At 63.3% G+C, this 17,588-nt stretch overlaps 2 protein-coding genes across 2 annotated transcripts; one reads left to right on the top strand and one right to left on the bottom strand.

The window, feature by feature from the left end:
- Positions 1-856: 856 nt before the first annotated feature.
- On the top strand, positions 857-11,670 carry MAMDC4 (MAM domain containing 4; the record flags this gene model as incomplete). Its single annotated transcript, XM_082067629.1, has 29 exons — positions 857-893; positions 1,364-1,477; positions 1,647-1,820; positions 2,021-2,146; positions 2,415-2,560; positions 2,703-2,787; positions 3,034-3,159; positions 3,365-3,508; positions 3,701-3,792; positions 4,082-4,240; positions 4,844-4,928; positions 5,356-5,505; positions 5,669-5,776; positions 5,986-6,117; positions 6,371-6,501; positions 6,602-6,707; positions 7,022-7,138; positions 7,357-7,491; positions 7,603-7,733; positions 7,803-8,019; positions 8,318-8,455; positions 8,561-8,682; positions 9,306-9,396; positions 9,679-9,825; positions 10,115-10,249; positions 10,407-10,534; positions 10,627-10,741; positions 10,858-11,033; positions 11,609-11,670. 29 exons carry the CDS (start codon positions 857-859, stop codon positions 11,654-11,656), a joined length of 3,615 nt encoding a protein of 1,204 aa, XP_081923755.1. The 3' UTR covers positions 11,657-11,670.
- Positions 11,671-13,011: 1,341 nt separating this feature from the next.
- On the bottom strand, positions 13,012-16,559 carry EDF1 (endothelial differentiation related factor 1). Its single transcript, XM_082067652.1, has 5 exons — positions 16,407-16,559; positions 16,198-16,249; positions 14,853-15,013; positions 14,165-14,258; positions 13,012-13,589 (listed from the first exon to the last, which is right to left on the bottom strand). The coding sequence occupies exons 1-5, from the start codon at positions 16,482-16,484 to the stop codon at positions 13,528-13,530; spliced, it is 447 nt and encodes a 148-aa protein (XP_081923778.1). The 5' UTR covers positions 16,485-16,559; the 3' UTR covers positions 13,012-13,527.
- Positions 16,560-17,588: the final 1,029 nt, after the last annotated feature.

The raw sequence follows: 17,588 nt of genomic DNA, 5'->3' as shown, positions 1-17,588 counted from the left end.
CAGCTCAGGCAGCTGCGGGGCCAGGCTGTCCTGCATGTACTCCTGCCCGTCCCTGTCTCCTCTCCCAGCCTGTCCCAAGTCTCCAGACAGCCAGAATTTTGTTCCGAATTTGAAGCCCCAACAGTTTTATGTCTAGATGCCTGCAGTCCTATGGATCCCTGCTTGCTGCAGCTCACCATTGCCTGGGTGCATCACGACCTATTTATACCTTTCCTGCCTTGAGGTTTGCTCTTTCCACCCCATTTTCACTGCCCCTCAACACAGCTGCCCTCCCTGGCCAGGGTGCACCCTGCTGCCAGCCCAGGCTGTGCACCCAAAGGCTCTCCCACTGCTCCTTATGCTCAGGAACTGTTTCTCCCTGTGGTTCGACACGACGCAGCCTGGGCAGCTGGCACAGCACCCCTGGCACAGGTGCCACCCTCTCCCCAAGGACTGGCAATATCACTGGTTCGGCAGAAGAAGTGGCCTTTCCCTTGCCCAGCCAATGTGTGCCACTGGCCCGTGTGAGCCGGCCCCAGCCCAGTCAGGGTGGCACCCAGCATCTTGCCATGGCTGGAAAAGGGCATTGAAGAAGGGGTTTCAGCGGGCAAAAGCAACAGAAGGTCTCCTGGGGACACACAGCTGCCAGCTCGACGCCTGTGATGCTGGTGGTGGTGCCAGGCGGCAGGACCATGGGTGACCTGTCCCAGCTCTGCCATAAACCGCGCTGCGGGGCTGGGAAGCCGATAACAGCGGGGCTGAAGTCCAACACGAGGCAGGTCCCGGGGAGCAGATTCCAGCCCCAGGCTGGCGGCGTGGCCTCCCCCACCAGCCCCGTGCCTCTCCCAGCTCCGTTTTGCCATCGCCGGAGGCTGGGATGGCCGAGCAGACGGTGCTGGTCCTCCTGCTGCTGGGTGAGCTCTCTGCCTGCGTGGGGGTCATGCTGCGGGGAGGGAGGGGACACGGTGCTGGCTGCTCCGTTTGTCCCTCCCTAGTGTGGGGTCCCGTGGGAATCACTGGTCCCCCCCACCTCAGGGGCTGCACTGCTCGGGGGGATCGGGGCAGATCCAGCCCAGCAAAACCCTCCTCTGGGCTCCACTGGTGAAGGTCAGATGGGATCACCTGGAATCAGTGAGTGCTGGAGCTGCCAGCACCCGGGCTGGGTATCACCAATGGCTTTGGGAGATGTGGGGTGCCAGGGCAGTGCGGGGGATCCTGTCCAAGGGACAATGCCACTGAGAGCTCAGCACTCCCCCTAGCAGGGTCCCAAACTGGGAAGACCAGACAAATGTCACCTGCAGGCCACATGTGCCCTCTGTCACCTGCCCTGGGCACCATGCCCAGATCCTTGGCAGGGTTTTCAGCCTCATTGTCTCTCCCATAGCCAGCACCGTCCTCCCCGCTGAGACCTTGGTTGTCAACAGCTGCAGCAGCGTGGCTGAGCAGCTCTGCAACTTCGTCTGCGACTGCAGCGACTGCTCAGACGAGAACCAGTGCGGTGAGTGCCCGGCCCTGCCCCGCGGCCCAGCCCTGCGCCTGGGGCAGAGCGGTGACGGGGCTGCAGGCGCAGGGTGCAGGTCCCTGGTGGGGGTGCAGGTCCCCAAGGTGGGTGCCGGTCCCCAGGGTGGACCCAGCCCTGCCCTGACACCCCGTCTGCCCATCCTCAGGGTACCTGCGGGGCTCGGCGGTGCTGGGCACCCCTTTCACCTGTGATTTCGAGGAGGGCGACTGCGGCTGGCAGGACGTGAGCACCTCGGTGTTCAGATGGGTGCGGGGTCGGGCCAGCCTGGCCACCTGGGGCACGGGGCCCCACTCAGACCACACCGTGGGCACCGACCTGGGTAAGTGGGAGCTGCTTGGCTGGCGAGTGGGCTCTGGGCACCCACAGCACTGTACCTCTGGGCTGTGGGTGCTGGCACAGCCATCGCTTTGGGGCGCAGGGGCTGAAGCAGTCCCACGGCTGGGCAGGCGCGGTGCCGGCCGCAGCTCTGGTGCCATCCCACAGGGCTGCAGCCCCTGCCCCGCTCTCTGCCCTCCCCAGGGTGGTTCATGGTGACGGTGTCGCCCCCGGCAAAGACCAAAGCCACGGCCTGGCTCAGGTCACCGGTGATGCGGGATGCAGCTGCCACCTGCGAGATCAGGGCTTGGTACCACCTCTCGGGAAGCGGTGAGGGCTCCCATGGCCGGGCTTTGGGGCACAGGGAAGCAATGATGGGGTCAGTGGGGAGGGACTTGGCCGTCTGCCCCCACAGCAGGGACAGAGCCACCGGCACTGCCAGACAGGTCCTTGCCATCCCGCTCACCTCTTCCAGGCTCCACAGGCAGAGCTGGTGGGACCCAGGGGTCTCAGGTCCAGTCCCCAGAGCTGGTGGGGCTCAGCTTGTGCCTGTGGGGGGTGCCCAGTGCTGAGGGCCATGTTTTGGGGCTCCCCACAGGGCTCACCCAGCCGGAGCAGCCGGTGCTGCGCCTGGCCATGGCACACGGGGACGAGGTGGTGGGGCTGTGGCAGAGCCCTGAGCGCGCAGGCGAGGGCTGGCACCAGCTGGTTGCCTACCCAGGCCGGATTGCGGAGCAGTTCCAGGTGAGACAGGACCGTGTTGGTACCTGGACACCCCCCCCGTGATCTGGGGCCAGAGGAGCCATGTGATGCAGCAGAAGCCCAGGATGCCCAGGTGGCTCAGGCAGATGCTGAGCTCGTGCCATCTGTGGCATCTTGTCGGCAGCTCATCTTCTCCCTGACACAACCCCCGGCCTGCGGGGCAGAGCTGGCACTCGACGACATCGTCTTCAGGAACTGTGGCTTACAGGGTGAGTTCCTCATCGCTGGGATGAGATGTGAGCCAGGATTCCCAGGGAAACTGGTCTGGGCATTGAAGCCGGGGGAACGCTGCTGCTGCCCGCTGTGTCTTGGGTGCACCTGCCTGGCCAGGGCACAGGGCGGGTAGCAAAAGCCTTTTCCCTCGAGCAACCCAGGGAAGGCTGTGGGGGGAGCCCAGCACGTGCTGGGGTCCCCACAGGCTGGCCAGGTGCTGATGGTGTGTCCCACCGCCCCAGAGCCCGGGCAGCAGGTCTGTGGGGAGGAGAGCCGCTGCCGCCGGGGCCCCTGCCTGGCACAGCACCGCTTCTGCGACGGCACCGACGACTGCGGGGACGGCTCGGACGAGGACGCAGAGCGGTGCAGTGAGCATCCCTGGCCCCAGGGCGGTCCTGCCCAGTGGCCCCCAGCTGTATGGATGGGCTGAGGGTCTGCCCTGGTAGGGGCCACCCCCGCTCTACCACATAGCTCTGCAGCCAGAGGGGCAAAATCAACCTGAGGGCTTTGTGGTGGGGTCAGCCCATCACAGGAGCCTCCCTGGGTCACTCTGCTGTCCCTGCCTCCCTGCAGAGTCCTTCAGGCACTGCTCCTTTGAGGAAGGGCTCTGCAGCTGGGAGGTGGAGGTCACACAGGCGTGGGAGAGGAACACGAGCCTGAACCTGGGGACCAGCTACGGCATCCCCACCCGGGACCACAGCAGAAACAGCAGAGCAGGTACGTGGCCAAGCACCAGCCAGGGGGCCCCAGAACTGGTCCCAGGGCACCACGGGCTCCCAGCTGGTTGTCCCTCCAGCTGCTGGGGCAACACAACCCTGGGCTCGGCTTATCGCTGTGCTGAGAAAACAGCAACTTGTGTCTGCACACCCAACCCGGCCCCACTCAGCCCCTTGCTGGCATTTCCTGTAGGTTTTTTCCTCCACGTGGGCAGCGCCTCGGCCACAGGGGCTGGCAGCGCCCGGCTCAGCAGCTCCACTTTGAAGGCCAACAAATCCTGCTCTGTGAGTCACGGCCAGGACCCCATGTCACAGCCCTGTGGGCATGGTGGTAATGGGGGGCTGTGGGGATCCCTGCATGGGACTGGGGTTGTGTTTGGCCCTTTGCTAGACATGGGCAGCATGTTTTGGGGAGAGGTTTGGTGGCATCTTCAGTGCCAGCTGGGACCTCTGAGCTCCAGCCCCACCGCTGTGAGCATGCCGTGGGGTGGCAGCCAAGCTGTGGGGTTCAGGGCGCTGCGTGCCTCTGCCCTGAGGCTTCAGGTCTCGCTCACCCCACTCCCCCCACCCCCAGCTCGTGCTGTACTGCCACCTCCATGGCTCAGCCACCAGCAGCCTCAGCATCTCCTACGTGACCAACTCCACCAAGCACCTGGTGAGGGAGAGGACAGGAGACCTGGGCAACTGCTGGGTCCGGGAGAGAGTGGACTTCAACGTGACGGAGAGCTTCAAGGTGGCTGGCGCTGTGCTGGGGCGAGGGGCGCTGGGCCACCCCACGGAGGGCACAGGGCTACCCCCAGTATGCACCCATGGGACCAGGGGTAGGGGCTGAACTGGGAACCAGATGCCAGAGCTGAGCCTCCTGGTGCTGGCATGTGTTACCTTCACATCCCTGTGCCCACACCTCCAATCCCTCTACCAGCCCCCCGGCCCAGGGACCACCCCACTGGAAAGGGCAGGGGAGAGGTGCCGTCATCGTCCCATGTCACCCCCTGCCTTCCCACTGTCCTGTCTGCTGTCCCCCATGGCCACCCACACAACCCGACCCCCTCCCAGCTGGCCCTGGAGAACACCCCAATGGCACCCAATGGCATCCTGAGGGCACACAGCACCCTGGGCAGCTGCATGGATGTGTGCAGGGGCAGCACCGTCACCCGAAGCCCCCATGAACCTGTCAGCCCCCCCATGCACCCCTGCCAGCCGCGGTGTCGTCCCTGTCCCCCCAAGCCCCGCCTTGGGGACCGTGTTGGCCGATCATGGGAGCTGGGCTTCCCTGGTCCTGCGGCTCCCCTGTGTCCCCCCATGTTGACAGAGCCGGCGTGGTGCTTCCCTGCAGGTGCTGATCGAGGGGGTGGCCAGTGGCACAGGGACCGTGGCCATCGATGACCTGTTCCTGTCTCCGGGCTGTGTGTGGGATCAGGGTGAGCTGGGGGGCGGCCATTCCCCATCCCTGCTCCTGCACAGGCAGAGCTCCCCAGGTGTCCTGTGCCCATGGCACGTCTCTAAAGGACCCCCTGCAGGGTCTGCCTGTCCCTCTGCTCATCGTGATGACCATCAGGGGCACAGCATGGCAAGCACTTGCCCGGGTTGCCTCGTGTCCTCGTCCTGTAGCTGTGATACCCCCCACCCCTCCACCCCAAAACCTTCTGCCCTGAGCCATGTCACACAGGGCAGCTCCCACCACCCCCCTTGGTCCCCTTCATCTGGTGGCAGTGGGCAGGGCTGGGGCACATGACAGCTAGGGAGATGGTAAGGGACAGGGGACATCAGGAGGGGCTGTGGCTATAAGAGGTGACACTGCTGGGCCCTCTCACCACTGCTTTCCACCCTGGGGTGTTTCGCCATCAGAGGAGGCTTCAACCACACTGCCGAGCCGGGCGGGTGCTGGCCCCTGTGCGGCTGGGGAGGTGCCCTGTGACAGCGGGGGCTGCATCGACGCAGAGCTGGCCTGTGACTTCGCCGAGACGTGTGCTGACGGCTCTGATGAGCAGCGCTGCGGTGAGAGCCGCGGGCAGGCAGCCGGCTCCCCAGCAGCCAGGCGGCAGAGGGGACGGGACAGGGTGACTCACACACCCCTTGGCTGGCACGGCGGGGAGGTGGGTGCCCGTGCAGCCCCCGGGCCGTGTGCTGGCCCAGCGGCGCTGAGCCTGAGCTTTTGCAGGAGCAACCACCTCCGAGGCGGGGGCCGAGGGCTGGCACGACGTCAGCGTGGGGCAGCTGCGCTGGGCTGTGCAGGGGGCCACCGAGCCCGCCAACACCGTCCTCACCGGTGAGGCCATTCCCTGCACTAAGATGCTCTTTGGTCCCCAGCCCCATGGGGGCTCCCAGTGTGCAGTGACCCCCTGCTCCTGCCCAGCCAGGGTGGGTGGGTGGCACCGAGGGAAGGGTGGGGGTGATGCCCAGGCAGGGTGCTGGGCTGGGGTGCTGCCAGGGGTGCAAGGCCCCTGCCCTGACCTCTCAGGGTGTTTCTGTGCCCAGGGGGTTTCCTGATCATCCAGGCAGGAGAAGGACAAATGGTGGCTCCTGCAAAGGCACGCACGCCTCTCCTGGGCCCCTCCGGCCCTGCCTGCGCCATGGAGATGAGCTACCACATCCACAGCGGCCCCCAAGGTACCCCCTGCCCAGCCCCGGGCAGAGCCCCCATGCCTTCCCGGCTTCACAGCACCTCCCGGCCCTGCTCTGTCCCATCACACCATCCTGGAGCTGGGGTGTCCCTGTACCCATAACTGTCCCCATCCCTGTCCCCTGTGGCTGTGGGTTGGGTGGGGGCCGGGCCCCAGGGGGCTCTCATCCTGTGGTCTGTGGTCTGTGGTCTGTGGGGACCGCCGGTCCCCACAGCCTCCGCACCGCCTCTCCTGCCCAGGCTTCCTCGCTGTCAGCGTCACAGATCACAGCACTGGCACCAAACACCTGGCCTGGCACACACAAGGGCGCGACGGCATGGCCAGGGGACACGTCCATGTGCCACTGGGGGAGAGGACCCGGCCCTTCCAGGTGCACCCAGGGGCACAGGGACCAGCCTGGTTGGCTGCTGGAGGGTCAGTGCTGGCGCTGCCAGGCGCCCCAGAGCTCAGTGCCACCGCGCTGTCCCCAGGTCGAGCTGCTGGGGCTGGTGGATTTGCAGGACTCGGCGACTGCTGGCATTGACAACGTGACGTTCGTACAGTGCCACCCCGATGCGGTGCCCCCAGGGGCTGCAGGTATGGCCAGGGAGCTGTGGGCAGGGAGGGCAGGCACAGGCAGGACGGGACCCCAGCCCCCTGCCCGCAGAGGTGGATGCTGCTCCCACAGCAGCTGCCTGGTGACTGTCACCCTGTCCTCAGCCCAGGGACAGGACCATGGTGCAGAAGCCCCGGGGCTGGGGCCAAGCACACATCCTGCCCTGGGGAAGCTGCATGGCGTGATATTGGGGAGTGGGGTGGGGGAGCAGAGAGAAAGGGCCATTTTGAGAATCTGCTTGCTTTTGGAGTGCCTTATCCCCTCTCCCTGGCTGCGGCTGCCACTCTCCCATCAGAGCTGTCCTGCAACTTCGAGAAAGGCATGTGCGGCTGGTACCAGGATCCATCCAGTGACTTCCAATGGGTGCGCAGCACAGGGCAGGGGCAGGGCCCCGACCACACCACTGGCTCGGGTAAGGAGCTGGCTCCGCACCCGCGGGCCGCAGGCCGCCCCGGGGACCCCGCAGCCTCCTGTCCCCAGGGCCCGGGCGTCCCCTGCGCACTCCAAGCAGCCCCACGCCTGTGGGGTGAGCTCGGCTGGGGCAGCCCAGAGGCACCTGGATCCGGGCCCAGGTACAGCTGGGGCACTGGTATCCATGTCCCCTCCACCCTGGCTGTCCCCAACACTCAGGCTACTTCTTGGCTGCGGATCCCTCTGCGCTGTGGAGCCACGGGCAGCGGGCACAGCTCGTCACCTACTGGCAGGAGCCCATGGCCACCCCACGCTGCCTCTCCTTCTGGTACCGCCTGGCCGGCCCGCAGATTGGTACACAGCCCCATGGCACCCTCCTGGGAACGCCCCAGCCTGGCTCTGCCCCCCTGGGCCAGTGGGTCCCCGAGTGGCTCAGGATGTTGCCCAATGCTCCCCTTTGCTCAGGGACCCTGAATCTCAAGCTGCGGCTGGAGGGAGAGGAGGAGACAGTGCTGTGGACCCAGCGTGGCACCCAGGGCAGCATCTGGCACCGGGGACGGGTGACACTGCCTGCCACGGGCCAGCGGCAGTACCGGGTGAGGGCCAGGACCCCCTGTGCCACCGGGTGCCAGTGAGGCTGTTTGACGCCTCTGTCTCGGTGGCAGGTGGCCTTCGAGGCCCTGCGTGACGGGTTCCTGGGTGACATGGCGCTGGATGATGTGGCGCTGACAGCGGGGCCCTGTGGGGCCGATCTCTCCTGCTCCTTCGAGGCAGACGCCTGCGGGCTGGCAGCCAGCGGGCAGCACTCCTGGCTGCGGCAGAGCAACGGCACCGGCACCACCGCCGGCCCCCCTGCCGACCACACCACGGGCACCGCCACAGGTACGGGCAGCTCTGGGAGAGCCCTGCCTGCCCCCAGGGGTCTGCCTGTCCTCCCTGCCCTGCCTGCAAACTGCCCTGCCTGCAGACTGCCCTGCCTGCCCCGAGGGGTCTGCCTGCTCTCCCTGCCTGCCCTGCCCACGATGTGCGCAGGGGCACCCCTGTATGGGGTTCTGCACCCCTGGGGCTCCCAAAACCCCAGGTTTTCCTAATCTTGGGGGGCTACCCAGCCCCAGCGGTGTCTGGCTGCCCCCAGCAGGGCTGGGTGGGGGTCACAGTGCGGGGGCTTCTCTCCCCCCAGGCCATTACATGGTGGTGAGCACGGGCAGGGCCTCCCTGCCGGCCGGGCACGTGGCCGCACTCACGTCCCAGCCGTACCAGCCCTCTGCGCCCGCCCAGTGCCTGGCCTTCTGGTACCAGCTGAGCGCCGGGACCCCAGGTGAGCGCCACCACCCCCCATGAGGCCCCAGGGCACCTCTGGGTGGGTGGGAGTCCCCCACTGCATTGGCCCAGGACCCCTCTCCATGGCGGGTGCCCTGGGCAGGCTCCCTCGACGTCTTTGTGGAGCAGAACGGGGTGCGGAGGAAGGTGATGAGTGTGAGAGCCATGGAGGGGGACGCCTGGCACCGCGGCCACGTCACTGTCCAGCCGGATGGGGACTGGCAGGTGAGACAGGACAGGGCGCCAGGGACCTCACATCATAGAATCATAGAATAATTTCAGTTGGAAGAGACCCTCAGGACCATCAAGTCCAACTATAACCTAACTCCAGCACTAACCCGTGTCCCTGAGAACCTCATCGAAATGCCTTTCAAACCCCTCCAGGGATGGTGACTCCAGCACTGCCCTGGGCAGCCTGTTCCAATGCCCAATAGCACTTTCGGGGAAGAATTTTTTCTAATATCTGATGTGAACTACCCCTGGCACAACTTGAGGCCATTTCCTCTTGTCCTATCACTTGTTCCTGGGGAGCAGAGCCCGACCCCCCTGGCTCCAAGCTCCTTTCAGGCAGGTCAGAGATCAGAAGGTCTCCCCTCAGCTCCTGTTCTCCAGCTGAACCCCCCAGGTCCCTCAGCCGCTCCCATCACACTTGTGCTCCAGCCCCTCACCAGCTCCGTTCCCTCCTCTGCACTCTCTCTAGCATTTCAATGTCCTTCTTACGATGAGGGGCCCAAAACCGAATAAAAAGAAAAACAGCCAAAACCATCAGGGAGGGATCAGGCTGGGGGTGCTGAGGGGAGCGTGGCAGCCACCAGCCTCAGCGTGCCACCCTGAATACCGTCCGGCAGGTGATCTTTGAGGCAGTGGGAGCTGGGAGTGACCGTGGGTACGTGGCGCTGGACGATCTGCACGTGTCGGATGGAGTCTGCCCTGAGCCAGGTGAGAGCTGACACCACAGGGTGCTGCGGACTGGCTGGGAGGGACAGGGCACCCATGGAGGCACCTGGCCATGGGGGTGAGGACAGCCTGTCCCATCCATCTCGGCTCTGCCATGGCCGCTGGGCACCGAGCTCCTGCCCTGAGCTTGGCCTGGCCAAAATCTGGGTGCAGTGGGGAGGGGGCTGAGGTTTCCCCCCTGGATGCCCTGTCTCCCACCGGGTGGAGCAGGGCAGCGGGTGCCTGCAGCTCCGGGTGTATCACAAGCCCCCCCTTTCCTCCCAGCGTCCTGTGACTTCGAGCAGGACACGTGTGGCTGGAGCAGCCCTGCGGACCCCCGCCTGCACAGCTTCGCCTGGGGCTGGAAGAATGGGATCCCCCTTGCCAAGTACCCCGGCCCCGAGCAGGATCACACCTTGGGCACAAGCGCTGGTAGGAGACACCCACCCCTCCCACAGCACCCTGGCGTGGCTGGGAGGACAAGGAGGAGGGGATCCCCCATGAATGTGTCCCCTGCTCAGTGCGTCCCGGGGGGCCTGGCTCCACGGCATCCCCATTCCCTCCTCGCCCTAGAGGGACAACTCAGTCCCAAAGGCAGTGAGGAGCGGAGCCGGGGTTGCAACCCTCAGGGCATTGCTCTGGGCAGTTTGTGGGGGAGCAAGACACATGGGGCGGGCTGCAGGATGGGGGGACACGCTGTGCTCCGTCCCTACCCATCCAGGTCGCTACGTGCACTTCGACACTGGTGTGCTGGGCACTGGGGGCACCGCTGCCCGGCTGGAGAGCCAGCACCTGCCTGCTGCTGCCGACGCCTGCCTGCGGTTCTGGTACCACATGGACATCCCAGAGCACCTCGGTAATAGCAGCAGGGAGGAGGTGCTGTCCGGGGAAGGACATCACGAGCCCAGAACGGGAACGGGGGCTTGGTCAGGAGCTGCCACCCCCCTCCCCTGGCTCCTGGGGGACTGTGGGTGGCTGTTGAGGCCGGGCACCTGTCCCCCTCCACCTGGCAGCTTGCGGGGAGCTGCGGGTGACGCTGCAGAGCGCGGCAGGGCAGCGAACGGTGTGGAGCGTGGCAGGGCACCAGAGCCGGGGCTGGCACAGCGGCGCGGTGCCCGTGCAGAGCCCCAGCGAGTTCCAGGTGAGTGGGGTGGCTTGGGGTGCAGGGTGCCCTTCAGGAGTGTGGGGTGCCCTCCATGTGCATCACCCCCCACATCCCATCTTCCCCCACAGATCGTCTTTGAAATCACCACACGGAGGTGGCCAATGGAGGGGACAGTGGCACTGGATGACATAATTTACAGCACCGGAGGGAGCTGCCATTCCAGACTGGACATGCTGGTGGAAGGTGTGTGGCCGATTCTGGCTGCGACCTCAGAAAGGTCAATTCGGTGCTGCTCGAGGTGTTGGTGCTGCGGCTGGAGCCAGTTCTCCTGGGCCTGGCAGCACCTCCTCTCCCTGCAGGGAAACCCTCTGGCAGCTTTGTGGCAGAGGTGGTGCTCAGCCTTCTCCTGGCCATCGTCATCCTGGCACTGGTGGCCACCGGCAGCTGGTACTGGCTGAAGCGGCGAGTGCTGGCGAGTGGGCAGCCAGCAGAGAGCAACGCTCCCCAGGGCTTCGACAACATCACTTTTCGAGATGTAAGGACAGGGGTTAAGGGCTCCTGCTTGCCCCCAACCACGCCAGAACAGCATGTTCCTAAAAGCTCAGCAAATCCCAGCAGCCTCCCACTGAGCTCACACTTTGGCAACAAGTCAGGGAGGTGCAAAGGGCTCGGCCTCTTATCTGGTTGCCAGCGAACGAGTGACCTGGAGCTGTAGGACTGACCTAGAAATGCTGCTGCTGCCATCAGGCAGCTGCTCCAGAAAGAGCTGAGGCTGCGATCCTCCTCCCCAGAGGCCTGCGGGGAGCAGGTCACGCAAACATTGCTCATCCTCCTCAGCCAGCAACTCAAAACCCTGAGAGGCAGCTCCAGCTGCGGTTTCCCTTGGCAGGTTTGGTGCCACGTTGTCCCCAGCAGAGCCACCAGCCCCAGGGCTGACCCACAAGGGGCCATAGAGCTCCCCGGGTGTGCGGGGGGGTTGGTTCCCTGCCGGGGTCACGGAGCGCCAGCACACGGGTTCTTCCCTCTGCAGCTTGGAAGGATTCCTCGTATTTCAAATCAGACACAGCCTCTGTTCGCTGTAACCAATTCCCGGTCACCCTTTCTTTACAGGACAAGGTCATTATATCTCCAATGACAAAAGACGGGGATGAGAACTGAAATCCTAAGGCGGCAGCAGGCGCCGCGCGCCGACCCCGCGAGGCGCACAGGGCAGAGACCATCACATCAGCAGCCCTCACGCTCCAGCAGCCGCTCCGGCTCCCGGCATCGGGGAGCAGCCGCGGGTGCTCGCCCGAGGGACGTGCCGCTGGTCCTGCTGCCTCCAAGCGCTCGGGAAAAGCAACGTTGTCTTTTGTAACATGAACTTTCTGCACCGAGCCACGGTGGTGTGCCCATGCTTTGACAGGAGCAGGAGTTTTTTGCAGCGGGCACCCCGCTGGCTCTAGGAGGCGAAGGGCGCAGTCCTGGGTCCTGGGCTGCAGATCAGTGGGTGCTACATGGAGCATGAGCACCTTCCCACGTGCAGGATGAAGCACAAGAGCTCCCAGGGAACAGCGTCCCCTGGGGAGGACACCCAGGTGGGGTTTGGGGGTGCCTGGGAGGGCAGGGGGGGCACTACACAGCACATCCCAGGGCAGGGAGCAGCCCGAACCCCACTGCAGAGGCACTCACCAGCTGCAGGACTGTCCCCACGCATTGCAAGGGCATAATTTGTATTTAGATGTCATTGGGAAAATGAAAATGTTCCTGAAGCGCAAGCCGAGCTCAGGCACCCACACTGCACCCAGCGCCAGCCTCAGCCCAGGACCCTCTCTTACCCCACAGCCTTCAAAACTGCATTTAGAACCAGGCAACCACTCAGCAGCCGCGGGCCCAGGCGGCCGGTCCAGCTGTGCCCGGCCTGTCCCAGGGGCTCGGCCCTCCTGCTCCCTGTGCCCTGCCGGTCCCCAGGGGCTCGCCCCTCCTGCTCCCTGTGCCCGGCCTGTCCCAGGGGCTCGGCCCTCCTGCTCCCTGTGCCCGGCCTGTCCCAGGGGCTCGCCCCTCCTGCTCCCTGTGCCCGGCCTGTCCCAGGGGCTCGCCCCTCCTGCTCCCTGGGCCTGCCCGTCCTCCCTCTGCCGCAGAGAACTCTCCCACCAGCTCTGTCCCACTTCGCCTGCACCACAATCAGTCGAGCACCACCCCATGGCCCAGCACCACGTCCCGGCAGCGCCCAGCAGGAACCACCCCCAGCACCGCTGCGCTCCCGCAGGGCTGCGGCTTCATCCAAACACCCCAGCGTCTCCACATCCCTCGTGCTCTGTAGAGCTCCCCAGAGAATCCGTTCGCCTCTGCAGAACATAAACCCACAGTACTGATTTCATTTCAGGGCTGCAGGCCAGAGCTGCAGCCCCGAGCGCCAGCACGGAGCAGAGCGGGGCCCTCGCCCAGGGCTCCGGGCAGTCCCACTGCAGCAGCTCCAGTCATGCCCAACCACAAACATTTACTACCATGGTGAACATGTAGCAACTACCCCGTGCAACTGAAGGGTATCAAACTTTATTATAGATCTCTTTAAAACAGGCTGGAAGGAACAAACAAAAATGTCATTGTGATGCAGTGACTGAGTCACCATTTCAAATGCAGACGCTGACCAACCCCCAACTCTCCCTAATTATTTATATATAATATTTCCCACCCATCCCCAGAATTGCTCCAATTAAATGACCACATTTCAGACCAGCCCAAGTGTCTTAAAATTAGCTGCTTAGATTCTAAACACCAAGACACACATGTTTTCTGGCAAATCAGATGCGGTATTTTGGGGGATTTAGTTCTTCAATCTCTGGGAAGGAGGAAGGAAAAACAAAAATCAGGAAAATTGCTTCTTTAAGGTTGCCTTTTTACAGCAGGTACAGATTCGGCAGATTTCCCCCCCAAAGCAAGTCTGAAACCCTCTTGTTCAGCTTGGCAATACGAAGAGAGACTCCGGTGGTCAAGGAGAACCGGCCAGGGGACATCAGTCTGAACAAACTGATTTCGAGGCTTTGTTGTCATTTCCCTTTGGGGCCGGTTTCCAGCGGTTTTCCAATGTCCTTCCCACGCAGTTTAAGGCCTGGATTAAGACAAAGGAGACAACCACCATCAGCTGCCATCCGCACTCAATCATTCACCCCATAACTTTATTTCCACAAGTTTTTGCTATTAGGAAGAGAACATCCAAAAAAAGAGGGCAGGGGAACTGGAGCTGGGGAGAATCCTGCTTTAGTTTCTAGGAGCATCAGACTAATTTCAGAAAAGATCCAATTCTTGCTTGTGCACTGTCTTCCTAGAAAAGGGCATCCGAACCGGCCTGGGAGAGTAACATCAACACCAGCGGCTGCAAGACACCTTCCCAAGTACAACCAGGTGCTCGTGGGTCTCAGTATCTCACTGATTTCGCGGGCAGGGTGCAGGGCTGGGCCCCAGCGCATGGCCCAGAGCAAGAAGATGAAAACCAAAGGAGAACAAGAGCTCCGAGTTCTGGTTTCAGTCAGCAGATCCAAGTTTTATCAGAAGATGGCTTAATGACAGCGCACCCAGGATAAGCTACAGCCAGCAACTCCTCCTGATGTGGAAAATGTAACTTAAACCGAAACGTCCCTCCTGAAAGCACTGATGGTATTTTTGAAGTCTCCTTTCTGAACTTACCAATGGCTCTTTCAATCTTGCCCATAACCTGGTTATTGGGGATTGCTCTTCCTGATTCGTAGTCAGCAATAACTTGTGGTTTTTCATTGATTTTCTAAAAAGAGAGAAGGCATCTCAAACCCCGGCTCCATACACTGCAAAGTACTCACACAGATAATTAACAGCACCTAATTATGACAGAATCAGAAGACAAAGTGCTACTTCCAGGCTTACTCCACCACCGCTATCGCCTCCCCTGGCTATGTGAGTGTCGCAGTGAAGGTGACACCACCCTGGACAGGCTTCTGCTTTCCTGCCCCCCCAGGAGGAGCAGTAACGCTCTGGGTTGCTGTTGCTTAAGACAGCAGCGAGTTTCTGACCACGGCGGCAGGCCCGGGGGTACAAAGACCCTCATGTCAGTGCTGAGCTGATGGGAGGAGTGGGAAAAACAAAACCAAACCAGCCTCCTACCAGCTCACCAGCTGCAGCAACGCTATCTCCAAGCAGGTGTTCAAGAGCTGTACAGATAAACCCCTAAAACACTTCCTACATAGCTAATGCTGCCCGGAGATCAGAGTTCACCAAACTCCCTGCTCATGACGCCGTCCCACTGCAGCTGCCCATGAGGGGCCACCAAAGGTTTCCACCTTCGCTGGAGGCGCCTGCGCCCGCTCAGGAGGGGAGGGCAGCGGCCAGCGGCCGTACTCACCGTGGCCAAGTCCTTCTGCGTCATGCCCTTGCTCTGCCGGCCCTGCTGGATCACTTTGCCCACCTCCAGCGGAACCCTGTCATGGTGCAGCTCCTCTGTTTCTCGGTCGAGCTTGGCCGTGTTCTTTGTAATAAAGTGTTGTTTGTTCTGGCCTGCTGCCCCTATCATTCAAAGCAAGAACAAAAAAACAAAGACAAACAAAACAAGGCTCAGAGCTGTGCCAAAATGTATCAAAGTGCTTTTTCTAAGCACTCAGCTGCCCAGGATCCCAGGGAGCGTCCAAGATTTCAACATGCCAACATCAGCGCTGACCGCAAGCGCATCAGAGAACACGTTAACGCTCTTAATGCTGATGTCTAAACACAGCCATGCAGAGCTCTCCCCTTCCCTCACTTCTCACCTGAACTTCACTCCGGACAGGCAAGATGTTGCTATTGCTTGGGGATTTCATATTTAAACTTCCCTCCAGACACACATTTGTGCTACAGCGTGGGGGGGGTTAATATCTGAACCTCTCTCTTGTTTGCTCAGGTATAAGGCAGCATGAATAAATGGCTTTTAATCAATTTTCTGATGCATTTTATAAGTAAACTCTAACCGTACTTAGCTTTGCGGAAAGCCTGTGGTTCAAAAACATGCCATTTGTTTTGTCTCATTTTAGTTGCAGTATTTAAGCCCTAGTTTGAATTCTTCCTCTCACGCTGGCCTCTGACATCCAGTCTCTTGATAAAGCTGACTAAGGTTGTTCAAACATCATCTATTTATTTATTTCCAACCGTCATAATCTCATTCCTATGGTGAGAGAACCTGAGAACTTACATCAGACAGGAAGCAAAGAGCAACGTCACAGGAAGCAGTCACAGAAACCCCTGAGCATGTTACCAACAAGAGAAATAAGCTGCAAAAATCAGGATTTAACGTTTTGTGATGGTGAAGGCTCTCCTAAGAGCTTTGCGGCCTCAAGAACACGCATGTTCTTGTTGATGTTTTTCTTTCTGTTTGCTCTGGCACCAGCTAAAGTTCAGCTCCGGGCAGCCCGGAGCTCAGGGCCGGTTACAGGGAGTGCTCCCCCGGCCCCGGCCGCTCCCCCCGGCCCCGGCCGCTCCCCCCGGCCGGGGCACCTGCCGGCTCTCGGCTTCACGCGGCCCCGCTCAGAGCGACCTTGGCCTTGGCCGGGGGTGCTGCCTCCTGCCCCCCAGCCCCAGGCGGCCGCCTGCGGGAGCGGCCCGGGGGGCGGGCCGGGGGCGGCCTGGCCGGGCTGGGACCCCCCCGGGGAACGCTGCCGCCGGGCCGAGCTGCCCAGGCCTCGCCCCCCGCCCCGCCGCAGCCCGGCCGGGATACCCACACTTCTTGGAGGTCTCCACGTCCTCTCCGCGCCGCTGGGCCGCCAAGATCGCCTGGGGGAGGAAAGGGGCCAAGGTGAGCGCTGCGCTCCCCGGAGCCGCCCCGCCAGCAGCACCGGGCCCTGGCCACGGGCTCAGCCGGGCCTCGGCCGCAGAGCTCGCCCGGGCCTCGGCCGCGCCAGGCCCGAGCCTCCGCGAATCACCCGCTGACCTGCTTGGACTTGGCCTGGGCCGCGCTCGGGCCCTTCTTGCGCAGCACCGTGACCGTGTCCCAGTCGCTCTCCGCCATGGCCCCGCACCGGCCCCGCCCGCCGCGCGCCTCTGCCCGGGGCCGCGCCCGCCGCTCAGGGGGGCGTAGCCCAACGCCCAGCCCCCGGGAGGCGGGGCCCACCGCCGCTCTCGTCGATAGGGTAGCACTCACGCCCTTCAGGAAAGGTGGCCTCTCATTAGCGGGGAGCGCTCTTAGGGGGCGGGGCCTCGGGTTGCTCAGTGGGCTGCTGCATAATAGCGTTCCAGGCGTGACGCACCTGTTCGGAATAGGCGCAGAAACAGAGCAATCAAGCGAGCTCGCTCTCCGATTGGCTAATGTACACAGCGGGCTGGAAGCGGGCGGGCACGCTTCTGTGCACGCTGAGAGGCTGCTGTCGGTGCCAATAACCCGGTGCCAAGAAGGGATTGGCTTATCTCTCGGTGCTGTCGTAATCGCTGACTAATGGCCGCGCTCAGCTGGGCGGAGCCAGGCACGCGCCGTGGCGGCGGTGTGCGGTGCCGTGGTGGTGACGTCAGCGGGGGCCGGTGGCCCCGGCGTCCTCGGTTGCGGTTCTCGCACGGCCCTGGGGGCTGAGGACCCACCCGGGCGGCAGCGGGCGGGAGAGCGGCGTGGGGCCTTCCCGCCCCGCAGCGCGGCCTGGGGGCGGGGGGTTTCTGCTCCCCGCGGTGGGTAGCGCGGGTGGTCGCTGGAAGGTCCTTCCTGCCGCCGGAGGAGCCCGGGGGTTCCCTTCGGGCCTCTCGCAAGGCGGAGCAGGCGTCCCGCTCCCCGGGCAGCCCCTGCTCCCCGCGGGGGCGGCCGCTCGCTGCCGGTGACCGGCCAAGCTGCCCCCGCGAAGGGCGCGGCGCTTCGGCTGCTCGGCGGAAAAATCCACCCGTGTGCGTGCGGTGTGCAGGAAACCCGCGTGGGGCCGTGAGAGAGGGAGGCGCTGCCTCCGAGCGGCAGCAGCGGCCCCGCGCTCCTGGGGAGGGATAAACCCGCTCGGCTCTGCGCCTGAGTCACCCGAAAAGCTCCGCAGTAAAGGCAGGAGAACCCGACCCTCTCGCTCTGGTTTCTGAACTCAGGGGCGTGGGAGGGGGACGGGAGTTCAAACCCTTGGCGGTGTTTTTGCAGGTCCTCACGGCA

This window comes from Streptopelia decaocto, assembly GCF_964273445.1.
Source record: "Streptopelia decaocto genome assembly, chromosome: 17".
Lineage (NCBI taxonomy): Eukaryota > Metazoa > Chordata > Aves > Columbiformes > Columbidae > Streptopelia > Streptopelia decaocto.
Note: the sequence above shows the minus strand (reverse complement) of the source record. Positions and strands in the feature narration are given on the sequence as shown.